The following is a 12869-nucleotide window of genomic DNA, read 5'->3' as shown; positions in this document are numbered from 1 at the left end:
CAGGCTTCACAGTTTGGCTTACAAATAATTTCCATTTTTATTAAAGGGTCATTTGATTAAGGCCAACAACCTATTCAGCTGTATGGATATAATGAAATAAACACAATTTACATTTTACAAACATGTAGCAGAGCTGTAAATAAAATGCAATACACACTTAACATAAAGCCTTGTACAAAAGACATGAAATTACATCTCATATTCTTAATGATACAGTAACAGAAATCAGTATCGAGCATAAAAGCCCACCTCTGACTTTGGAAATAGTTTGACGCAAAAATAAATTAACGATCCATTTATCTTTTACTGGAGCTTTAAGCTGGTGACATGTCAAAGTCAACTTTATTGTCAATTCTGCCATATGTACAGGACATAGACGAGAATGAAATGCCGTATCTTTCTGATCCCTGGTGTAAACATAAGTACGCAAAAACAGAACATAAAAGTACACAACATATTAAGTACTATTAATATTAACTCATGTCATGGAGACCCTAACAGTGGAGCAGAGCTAGAATTAAGTTATTTCTTTATTATTATTGATCAAAATCCAAAACTATTGCAAGGTATTTCCACCAGTCCTTAATGAATAGTGAATCTCTGTTTGTAAAATGTAAACAAACATTTACACTGTACACTGTAAAAATGTCAAACCTTAGTTTGAAACCTAAAAGTTGAGTTTAATCTGTCTAACACAACATTTGGCCTTTACATTAACAAAGAGACAAATGATTTGACCGCAGAATTCCACACATCTCTAAGAATGTTACGTATATAATTCTGGCAATAATGTGACGTCTGAATGATTGTCTTTTGACACAATTACAGCCATTAGATTGCACACTACTACAAAACATCACTTGGCTGAACCAAACAAAAAGAGATCATTGATCGGCTCAACATAGAACGAAACTAAATATCACTCCTGGACTGTGCACACTGGAATGACGCTACATTCAAGAAATATTCCTGTCCACTGATACTTAACTCTACTGTGCAATAATGAAAAATACAAGAAAAGTGGGCATGAAGCACAGTGAGAGCAGGTTGAGTCTGGGGGTCACAGGATTCAGGTGTCTTTGTGTTTCCAACTAAATGACAACAGGGGCCTGTAGTAAGAGGTGAGTTCAACATATCCAGGATATGTTTTTGTTATCCAGCTTAATTTAAGCTAACATCAGCCTGATATCCTGAACTATGACGCTGGTTATCAACAGTCTCAGTTAAGCCTGAGTTTACATATCTGGCTACAAGCGTGATCATGTCACTGAAGCAGATTCAGTAATTAAGAGTGACATTGTCAGAGACATGACTGAAGTACCTGATGTGATATGAGAGGAAACACTAAGTATCTGTTGGTAGAATCGGTTACAGCTGCCTCTAAAACAGACACTCAACAAAGTGAGATGTAAAGGATGACCTCATGACTAGAAAATAATAGAAACTGTAGATATACTTTAAAGATTGAAACTAATAAGAAACTGTAATTAAGCAAAGGAATTTTATTAAGGTTATTACGTCTGGTGATTAACAAACTATTATGAAGATGTGAGATGAGCTCAGTCTGACTGAAATGTTCATTTATCAAGAAAAATAATGAACAATGTCTCATTTTTAATCTTTAGTTTTTATTTCTCCTTTTGTTTTCTGCTCTGACACAGTCAGGAATTATGTTGGAGATAAGAAGATCTTTGTTCAATTCAAATGAAGCAATAATAGTTTGATTCATTCATATATTGTGATAAACTCTCTTTGTTTGTTAGCAGTTCTGTTTTAAAACCACACACATCTAGAGTCTAGAACAGAAACACTTTTTCACTCATATTCTATGAAGTCTACTGACATCTATTATTTCTCAGCTCTTTTGCCCCTGTGAGGACACAGTAGAGTGAAGTGAACCAGCTTTGTAGTACTGAAAACTCTGACTTCAATAAATAATCTCTACTACAGATCCTGTTTCGTAGTACAGGCCCCCGATGGAGTCTGAGGTTCACTGGGTCAAGTGTGTGTGTTTCCTACAAAATGACAACTGTAAACGACCAGAGTAAATCCCTTTTGTGATTGAAATGTCTGCATCTTCTAAATCTGCCCACACATTGCCCTGTTTATAACTGCCACCAGATAATTAACATCCTACCAATATGGCTAAAATACCCTCTGCATCGCAGTCATCAAAACAGGAGCACAAACTTCTCTCAGCTGGTCCCCGACTCCAACAGCTTAAGTGACAATCCTCACGCCCCCCCCTTATTGTCACACATACAAACCAGACCTGGCCTTCGCCCAAAATGCAGACGCACACACTGTCACTCCGTGCACTCCGCTATCTCTGTGCCGTCCACAAGCAGCGTGTGAATGATCCCGTCTCTTCTCTTGCCGCTGCTCACGGCCTTCACACAGCAGTTATGGTCCCCGAGTGTGAAATGCGTCTCTGTGCCATCGTCCACAAACTCGCCCTGCAGGCAGCAGTCACACACGGGGACAAAGACAAGCAGGTCAGTTTAATGTCATCGGCTCCTGAGCTGCTTTAGAAACAGATAACTGCAGAGGCACAGACAGTTTCTTCCCATAAAGGATGTACAGTTACATCAGTTACAAGGAGTATGGATTACATCAGGAGTTATGGGCCAACCATCATATGGAGACAGGAATTTACAGATGAGGACTTTTGATTTATCTGATGACTTCTTAAATGAGGTTGTATGTCCCTTTTCAAAACGTTCTAACTGGTGTTATACTTACTGCAGTTTCAATATTTTGTCCATTGCACCAAACGTCCATAGTGTCTTTCTCTAAAGGAAAGGAAACGCACTGAATCAATGGAACATCCAACTGTTGGACAACAAAAGTATATGATGTGACTGCACCTTGTTTAATGAGTTATATTTGTGTGTGTGTGTGTGTGTGTGCGCTGCCAGATGTCGTTGTTAGGTTAGACAATTAAGATGCATTTTCTTCAGCTTGTGAAAGTCATATATGACGTGGATAGCGCTGAAATGTTAATTTGAATATTGTAGGCTCTATTTTGACATGTTACAATTTACCTCTTGGGGACATAGTGTAACTATGAACAACTGTACTCCACGTGACCACGACTAACTGCCCTCAGACTTCATGTGTGAGCCAGCAACTGCTGACCACACCTTCATATTTTCAGCCAGCTTGGTGAATTATCAAGATCGTTTTACTGCTCAGATTTAGAAATCCTTACTGACTGCACCCTGTTGTGTTGTGCAGGTTGGTTTGCCTCCTGTAAAACAGTAAGCACTATAATTAGAAGAGGGATTAACCTGCCCAGACGACAGAGGTGGCTGAAGATGGCGTGGGGCTTAAAGCGGTTAAAGAGCTTAGCCTCGGCTCTGTCATAATATTAGTAGGAAGTCATGAGGGGGCAGAGATCAAACAATGCTAAATTAGAATCCAATGTCTATTCTGATTGATTACATGAATAAACCAAGAGATTCATGACATTTTCAAATGGGTTGACTATCACACCACATGGCTTTTTGCAATGGTCTTGATCAGAGAACCATGGAACGATTGCAGTCTCTACAAAGCTCAGATCTCTGCTTTTTAACTACAACTAAAGAGATATGATCACATCACACCTGTTTTATCAGTTTTACATTGGCCTCCTTTTTACTTTCTAATTAAGTTTTTAAATGTATGGATTACTTATAAGGCTCTTCATGGCCTGGATTAAGGCAATATCTGTGATCTTTTAAATCACTGTTTATATCTGCTGTCACTTCCTGAATCTAGGCTGAAAACTATTGGACAGAGCTTTTGCCGTCAGGGCCCCACGACTATGGACTGAATTGCATGAGGAAATACAGACTGTGACGGTGTATTCTTCTAAATCTCGGCTAAAATTATACTTGTTCAGAAGGTATATTCCTGAATTTACTTTGGGTGCCAGGCTATTTTTGACTTTAATCTCTATTATTATTTCTACAATTATTATTAATGTACTTATATATTTAAATCAATTGTTTGCTTGTTGTGCAGCACTTTGTATTTTAGAAAATGTGTCTTGCCTTTATGAAAACAACAGACACACATCATATTAATACGGTGATGAGAAAAGCAGGTGTTAACACTCACCCAGGACCACCCTGCAGTCAGTGCCATCCAGGTTGAGCACCCAGGTGCTGGTGACCTTTGACCTGTTCTCCATGTACTTCTTCAAGCTCTTGCCGTTGATCTCCAGCGTGTACTCGTAGGCGAACCCGCTGACCGCATCGATGTTGATGGTGGCTTTGGTGTCCGATTTACCCACACTGAATGTCTCCTTGCCCACCAGCTTGAACATCCAGTCCCGTCTCAGGATCTCCTGCGCATGAGGCACAATATAAGAATCAGCAATTCATAAACAAGGCAGATTTCGTGATATATGGGAGAAATGTAATCGAGACATGGAAACACTTGTAGATTCATGTCAAGCTGATACTATAATAAAATGTGTAAAGTCTACGTTAATTAATCCCAATACACCAAAGTGTCCCCAGCTTTATTTTAATTTATCTCATTTGATGTTAATGGAGAGTCATCCTCTACTATGCAAATGGTCTGTATAGTATGCTGCAATGTTTTCTGGCGTTTTTAACATTTGATTATCAACAGATTTTGTGGAGGGACACTGTGAATGATGGAGGAGGTCAGGTCCTCCTGGTCTGGTCTCACTTTAAGATCACGGTGCATACCTGTCCATCAACGTAGATGACCCTCTTCCCGGTGGTCGTGCCGTGTTCGAACTCTATCCTGTGGACTCCGTCGCTCAGCGCCACCTCCCACACACCAGCGAGATCACTGGACATCCTGACCTCATAAGACTGCTGGGACACGAACCGCACCAGTGAACGATCAGGCTCATGAAGCCCTGGCTCATCATCACAGAGAAGAGCGACTAAACAATGAGTGTCCACGGGTACACGCTGCTGCAGGACAACGGTCACAGCACCGGGCAATGTTAAAACATCCACATTTACTTCACTGGTGGAAGAAACGTGGCTAAAGACAACAAGTCAGTAAGGTGGCGCTGTTTCTTACGTTACAACTTCTGGTGTCAGGGATTCACTTTCAAAGTAAAAGCTGGGCGCGCTTGAACAACATCAACAATCAAGCGTTACTGAAAAATAGTTTATTTTAGCAAATCACAAATGAATGTCACAAATGTTCAACAGTGTAAATTAACACCTTACAGAAACAATGAGGTTTTCGTGACAGACAAAATACTTGTACGTATAATCTTACAAGTAGTATCACGTTCCAACCTTATATACAGTCTATGGTTCCAACACTGTTTCAAGACGTAGGCCTAATTGCACTTGAGCAACAGAACAGACATTTTATTTTGAAAAGAACGGGAGCATTGCTACACCCGTCGTGCAACATGCTATGTACCTTCACAGTAGCTCTCGCTGCTAACGTTAGCCTCTCTGCTAATAGAGGATAGAATCGTAAAGTCTGGCTCCGGATCTCCTCCACCACTGCGCACCGGGGTTACCTGAACGGTCCTGGAGCAGGTCTCTCTGGGTCTGTGGTCGATGGATGAGGAGAGGGCGACTTCAGCTCAATTTACTCACAGCTAATGTTAGCCACTGTTAGCTCAGATAACGCAGACAGTCAACAGACGAGCTGTGGCTACGCCGTTACCATAGCGACGTGAAAATCCGCCTACGTACAGACTGAGCCGCGCCCACCAGAGGAAGTGCACTTAGCCTTTTGTTTAGTTTTGTTGAAAGTATATTTTTGGGTCTTTCTGGTCTTTCTGTGACAGGACAGAGGGTCCGGGCTGAAAGGGGGCAGAGGGAGGGAGACCCAGCAAAGCCGAAATCGAACCTGGGCCAATGATTCAGGAGTTTGAGTAAGGGGGTTAGTGTTAGAGTAAGGAAAGATGCATGGCACCTGAACTGGCCCAATGGCAGGTCCGCAGGTCTGAGACCAGAGACCAGGTCTGAGACCTGAGACCAGAGACCAGCAGAGACCAGGTCTGAGACCAGAGACCAGGTCTGGACGGACACACTAACAGGCTGCAGGGCAAAGAAGCTGTTCACCTCAACGCCATTTTACTCAGACTCCCAGAAACCACTTAATTCAATTTTCAGGTTTTATATAATTTTTTAAACATCTACCTAAATATTGACAAAATTGACACTTACTTTATGTTTGTTAGTTTAATAACATTATATATATATATATATATATATATATATATATATATATATGCTGTAAAAATATCTGTATTTGTACTAATACAACATATAAAAGTTAATAATCACAACAATTGTGACAAACAATAAAAACAAGGAAGATGAAGTAAAATATATGTTGAATTATATATACATCTATGTATAGACATACATATAAGACTAAAAGTAAAGTAAAAGAAAAAATAAAGATACAGATAATAAAAGCCATAGACATCATATGTGAGCTTTTTATCATTTGATAATCATTATCATTTGATCAAACACAAAGTCAAGTCAAATTTATTCATATAGCACATTTCATAAAACGACCGTAAACTCAATGTGCCTAAAATAAAATAAAACAAAAAACACAGGAAAGATCATACGTGACAAGATTGCAAGATACATAAAAGACAAGATAAAAACCTAGATAAGATAATGATAAAAACATAATTAAAAGAAATAAAATAATCAGACATTAGAAAAAGTATAGGTATAATTATAACAATTTTAAATAATAATGACAGTGTTATTCCACAGTGTTAAGGAAAGAGAAAATTTCACCCAAACATCTAATAGGTTTTTCCTTGACCCATACCAAATCCTGGTATAGTAATCCATCAGGCAGTTCGGATGTCATCTTTCTTACAATCAATAAAACAAACGGGTGAAAACACAACCCCTTGGCAGAGTTAATATATTAATTTTATATTTATATAAAAAAAAATATATTCTTATACCACATTTATATACTACTACACTTGGAAGAATGTCTTATGATAGGCATTCTTGTATTTGGGAGCATGAGATTAGTGATTGCAATCCCAGTAAAAGTATGTCTTAAGGGTGACTTAAAGATATCACTGCTGACCTGATCTCCTCAGTCAGGTCATTGCAGAGCCCCTGGGCCCTGATTGCAAAAGCCTTAAACGGACAAAATACCTGCCTTAGGATCACAAAGAGCATGTTGGGGCATATGGTAGTAAAAGGTCAGAGCTATAGCTTGGACAGAGGCCATGGAGAGCCTTAAAAGTCATCAGTAAAATCTTAAAGATCTATTCTAAAACAGACTGGGAGCCAGTGTAGGGTGATGTAGATCTTTTAGTTCTGGTTCAAAGCCTGGCAGCTGAGGTGAGACAAGGGAAAAGGGACAGAGGGTACAATCACTGGAGGCAATGAGTGGGGTTCAGTTACAGAATACCAGGAAATAGCTGGCAGCCACCAAATGTTCACATTTTATCTCTAGCTCAGGACATTCCAGAGGCAATTAGATGAGGTATTTGGACCAAGCTGCAAGAACTGTTGTTGCCTTTTTTTTTGTTAATACCATAACCACGACTTGTCTGACCCTAACCCTTAAGCTAACCTTAACCATTGACCCAAAAATGCTTTTTCCCAGTTCGGGACACAGCTTTTGTTTCCACACGGACAATCTGTCCCCAATTAACTGGGATTTAGTCCCCAAACGTAGCTTATTACAGACACACACACACACACATGAAACAGACACAAAGACACCAATGTTCAGAAACACACAGACATGGAGAACCTGCTGAAACCCCCTCATTTCAATGGAATTACACTTATTCACATTTATCCATGTTCACATGGCAAAACAGCATTACATCTCATGCAGAGCTTATTTGATGATCTTCTGAATTTTTAACCAAACTTCCACTTCAGGAGATCTCATCCTAACCTTTATTTAATTTTACAACAATCTACCAAGTGCCAGAAGACCAGTGTTCTTATTATAATAATACATCGACAACACAACTTGATTGTACAGTGTGCCACAATTGAATCCTTTGTGTCTTTTTTCTGCCTTTTTTGTTTGTATTTTAAAAAGAGGACTAAACTAAATATGATTAAAACGTACAAACTTTTACCAGGGGGGATACACAGGGGTCGATCTGACTGTCTGTACTGTACAATGCTTCTGAATCCCTCATAATGTGACTGCCTTAGATTTGGCTTCTAAATGTATTCATATTTCTGACTATAATCATGGCAACATAAATGTACACGATTTTCAAAAGGAGTTTAATTTTATTTGTTAAATTTTGAATTGATTTCTACTCCAACAACATCAACTTCTTTTTTGTACAATAACATTATCATTAAGTATTTGTCCAATAGGGGACAGCAGCATTCTTGATATCTGTGAGAGGACCTTTTGTGGGACATCCTGGAGTTAGAATGGAAAAACAAATGCCTGAAAAATTTTCTGATCAATAAGAGTTTTGATTGATTGATTGATTTTTTTTTTGCTGTAACATAAATGTGCTTGATTTGAATATATTTTTATTTTTACAATATCAGACAACATCTTTTAACCATAGGCTAACCATGCTAAAGGCAGTTTTTTTAAGAGTGAATCTTGAGCAATGACACAGATACGCTGAGGCGATTATAAAATGATCATCACCTCCACATATGAGGTTAAGTTTAGAGGTTTAGGATTCTTTTATCCATTTTTTTATGTAGATGGTAACTTTCCTTAAATTGGTTCAGGCTGCCCGATAAATTATTTCTATATATACATTACAGTTCATTCAGCTGTCTACTCCAAGAAAAACTTTCTTACTGACCCTGGTTTCTGACATATTAGGCAAAGATTCCACATTCTCACACTTACTGATCCATGAATCGTATCAACCTGAACAACCAAAATAGAAGCAAACTTATCTACACTTAAGAACAGCGTGCAACTCTTCTGTACAGAGCCTGCTATCTTACTTTCGTTAAATCGCCATATCCCTGAAGCATAATTCAAAAGAGGAGAGACACAAGCATCATAAATTTGTGAGTAAGTAAAATACCTCAGATCTTTACATATTTTAAATTTGTTGGCAACAGACTCTCCCAGCTGCATCTGCCAAGAATTTAACCTGTCTTCATGGGCCATAAATTAATCAAGAAAAGATCCAAAATATTTATAGATTTAGATTTATATTCCAGTGTTGCACTTCCAAAAGTAAAAAGAAATCCTACTACTTGGAATATTTTCTCTCCTGAAATGAATAATAAAAAACAGAGATTAATACTAATAGCAAAGAATGGAGTCTGACTGGAACTTGTATTTGTGTTTTTCAGATTAATTTTTTCCCAGTTTGTGATTATTGATTATGGATTTGTGTCTTCATAGACAGAGTGTGTAGGATTGACACAAACAAGGGAGCAGGAATGTCAGCACCTCCCACCACAGACGTTAAACTGCTCAGCTGACATCACACCACAAAGGCTCCCTCTCTAGTGAATCCTGCTGATCCCACACCACCCTTCTACCTGCTCTCAGCACCCATCTAAAAGGAAACTTTTCCCAATATAACTCAGCCACGTCCATTTAAAGACTGTTGTCTTTCCCCATCTGTCCCACCACAGACGGATCTAATCAGCACTCGGACATTCCTTGTCCCTCAGCCATTCCATGTGCTCCAATTAACCAACACAATAAAATATTTGAATAGCACAGCCACACAGGCAAACTAGCCAACCTTGGTTGTATCTGGAGGAAAGCAAAGTACGTCATTGGTGGTTAAACTTGGGAAACACTGAAAATAGTAATAAACTCCAGGGTCCGAGGGTGATTTGTGTTCCTCTCTGTGGAAGCATGTTGTTGCACAGGACTTGGATAAGAAGAGTAGACTACAAGGCCTCTCTTTATTCAATCAAACACTCAGTGCATGTTTCCTGGCAATTCTAGTGACAGTTACATATATATTTATATAGAGAGAGAGAGAGAGAGCTATAGATAGATAGATAGATAGATAGATAGATAGATAGATAGATAGATAGATAGATAGATAGATAGATAGATAGATAGATAGATAGATAGATAGATAGATAGATAGATAGATAGATAGATAGATAGATAGATAGATAGATAGATGGATTCAGCTGAGTGCAAACTGACCACACATTACATTGATGATTCACATTATTTGTCAAATGCACAAGGGGCCTCTCTCTCTGTGCAAATATACCAAGGGACCAACAATAAAAAAACACTAGATGAGTATAAAATACAATAAGGGATGTATAGTTCTGTCAAGACCTTCAGTGGGATGTAACTGATGTGCTGCTGTCCACCACCATTTCTACAAGACACATTTCTCCTGAGGGTTAGTCTCAAAGTAATGTCCTCACCTGTCTGCAAGCCACATCACAAGATGAACATATCCAGATGCTGGAGCTTCCCACACAGAAAACCACATCTCTGAGAAACAGTTGCAACACACAGAGAGCCGTAAAGTGAGTTTAAAATAAATTCAGTCATCAGTTTATTCGTCACACCTTCCTGAAACAGCAGTGCAATCCCTCCCATAACCAGGAAAGCTACGAAACTTGCTTTTTTGGTGTTGATTCAAACATTGTTCATTTTAAAGGAGTGAAGCAAAGGTCAAGCACACTGATAACAAATGTTCTTTTCAATCCTTTACCATCCCTGTTCAGACAAATGAAATGAATTGCCTGATGTACTGTTAAAGCAATGTAATGTTAGATTTTTTTAGTATTCTACAATATCATCAATGTTAATTAAATTAATTTTAATAAAGCTTTGTCACTACTCAGAAGAGGTATGCACTGATGAGCCATTTCTGCGAGCACAGATTTTAGCCACTTCAGCTTCTGAATAATTTGGAATCATCAGTCAAAACTGGGAGCAGACCTACGTCGGCTCAAAAGCTACAATTTCAAAATAGCATGTTGTGACCAAATTATAGTTTTTCAAAAGAGGAAAGAGAAAAAAAGGCTTAAAAAGAATGTGCTGTCTTAGCCTGTAATAAACTTTTCAAACTAAACACTCTTTCTTCTGGCTTCCATACAAGATCTAATTGGGCACTTCCTCCTTCTCACATAACAATTCAAAAATTCAAAAATACAATTACAAATAAGAATCCAACTCAAAGAGAAGCCTTTTTTTTATCCCTCGAACACGTCAGTTTGAAATGGGACCACCCATACAACCCTTTAATCTACCGGGTGTTCACTGTTTGTTTTAGTTTTTGTGAGCTTGATGGCTGGAGATTAGGTTGTGGACACAGTGCTGATAGCTCCTGTCTATTTTACTGGGGGGTTAAGCTGGATGAGAAAACAGTAGCCCGAATGCACCCGTGCTTGTCACTGAAGATCTTTATTGTTGTGACAGTGGCGACTCCCTTTAGCCTTTGCCGTGTGCCCGTTGAGACGCAGGTCATCGGCTGTATAGTTAAGAAATATTCAATGAATCAGTGACTAACTTCCTCCAAAATGTACGCCTGTTACTTTCGGTTCCTTTACGTGTTGTCATCTGACCCTGCAGCTAAAAAGTGCTTTTTATAGTTCATAAACCATTCTTCTTAGACTATTTAAGGACATGCACAAGGACAAGTGCTTTTTGTCCTCAAAATGATATCTGGGTTCTGATAAAAACTCTGACTCAGCACTTTCATTAATGTCACATCCCTCTTTCTCTCATTTTTTTTACTGGACAAGAAACAGAGAGAAAGGGCAACAGTGACGCCCGGCCGGCCTATAGACTGCAGTGCAAATATTTTATTTGGCTGTTGTATGTTTACTTTTGCCTCCATAACAATCTCCCCTCTTATAGGTCAGTTTACATAGCTGGTTTCATGGAACTTTACAGAGTGATGTCTGTTGTACAGTGAGGTACAATGCACGCACTTCTTCAAATAAAAAGAAGAAAGTTAGTTGAGTTCTAAAGAAGAAAGAGTTCTGAAAAGAATAGATGTGTGCTTGGAGGATTATTGTTAAGATAGTCTGGTGATTTACCTTCAGAACATGTATGGTTCTCTCAGCTGGGAGTTGTAGCAGCCGATGAGATCTGATCTTTTTTCCGGGATAAATGATCAGATGGAAATACATAGTTTGAAATGGTACAACATTAAAAGCCCTTGAAGCCTCTCACAGTCCTTTTATATACTACTGACCTGTATTCATAATATAGGGGCTTCATATTACTGTGGCCCTGAACTCCTTTGCTGACATTTTGATTTATTTCAGTAATTTTTCTATGTATTTATCAGCTTTTTCTCAGTTTTATTGAAATGTGTTATATTATAAAAAAGACTGATCTGAAAAAAAAAATGTTGCACAAATTGTACTTTTCTTGAAAAATCTGTGCTGTGGTAGATGCATTAGTCTTACTGATACTTGTATCTTTGATACAGTATGTAATAATTACTGTAGTATGAGAATCAATTTGAATGACAACATACATCAGAGGTTACAGACATTCACAATGAGGGAAACTTATATGTGCAGGTTAGTTACAATAACCTTGGAAAGCTGTATAAAGTTTTTTCAGCCATATCTGTTTACTCCTTCCTCTGTGGGCTCTGTAATCTATTCTATCCTCGTGTGTATGTTGGCAGAACAAAAGGACACATTGTGTGGACTGGCAATCAGTTTTTTTGATTAAAGGTGACATAAGATGGAAAAAACCTCTTTCATTCAGTGGAGGGCGTGTCTACTGGTCTTCACATCAGGAGCCAGAGTCTCTGGGTAGTATGTCAAGGTTTAAATGACACTGGGAATTACTCACAAAAAAGCTGAACCACAGCATGTATGTTCCAAAACCAAGCCTTAATCAGCGTCCACCACTGTGCCATTTAAGATATTTTCAAGCATCCGAGTCAAGTTTAAAATAGCATGTCTGTTCTCTCACAGAGCAGA

General features: G+C 38.5%; 1 protein-coding gene across 6 annotated transcripts; it reads right to left on the bottom strand.

The window, feature by feature from the left end:
• Positions 1–18: 18 nt before the first annotated feature.
• faima (Fas apoptotic inhibitory molecule a) lies at positions 19–10413 on the bottom strand. Of its 6 annotated transcripts, none has more exons than XM_069533013.1 (5): positions 10341–10413; positions 4704–4832; positions 4105–4333; positions 2743–2792; positions 19–2456 (listed from the first exon to the last, which is right to left on the bottom strand). In XM_069533013.1, the coding sequence occupies exons 2-5, from the start codon at positions 4815–4817 to the stop codon at positions 2307–2309; spliced, it is 543 nt and encodes a 180-aa protein (XP_069389114.1). In that variant the 5' UTR covers positions 4818–4832; positions 10341–10413; the 3' UTR covers positions 19–2306. The 6 variants fall into 6 exon arrangements, with proteins under 6 accessions (XP_069389114.1, XP_069389113.1, XP_019945222.1 ...); XM_069533012.1 differs by having other exon boundaries at positions 4704–4835; positions 10341–10404; XM_020089663.2 differs by lacking the exon at positions 10341–10413 and adding an exon at positions 5507–5646.
• Between the last annotated feature and the right edge of the window lie 2456 nt (positions 10414–12869).

The sequence above is a fragment of the Paralichthys olivaceus genome, chromosome 10, assembly GCF_024713975.1.
Source record: "Paralichthys olivaceus isolate ysfri-2021 chromosome 10, ASM2471397v2, whole genome shotgun sequence".
Taxonomy (NCBI): domain Eukaryota; kingdom Metazoa; phylum Chordata; class Actinopteri; order Pleuronectiformes; family Paralichthyidae; genus Paralichthys; species Paralichthys olivaceus.
This window is presented reverse-complemented; position numbering and strand designations above follow the sequence as displayed.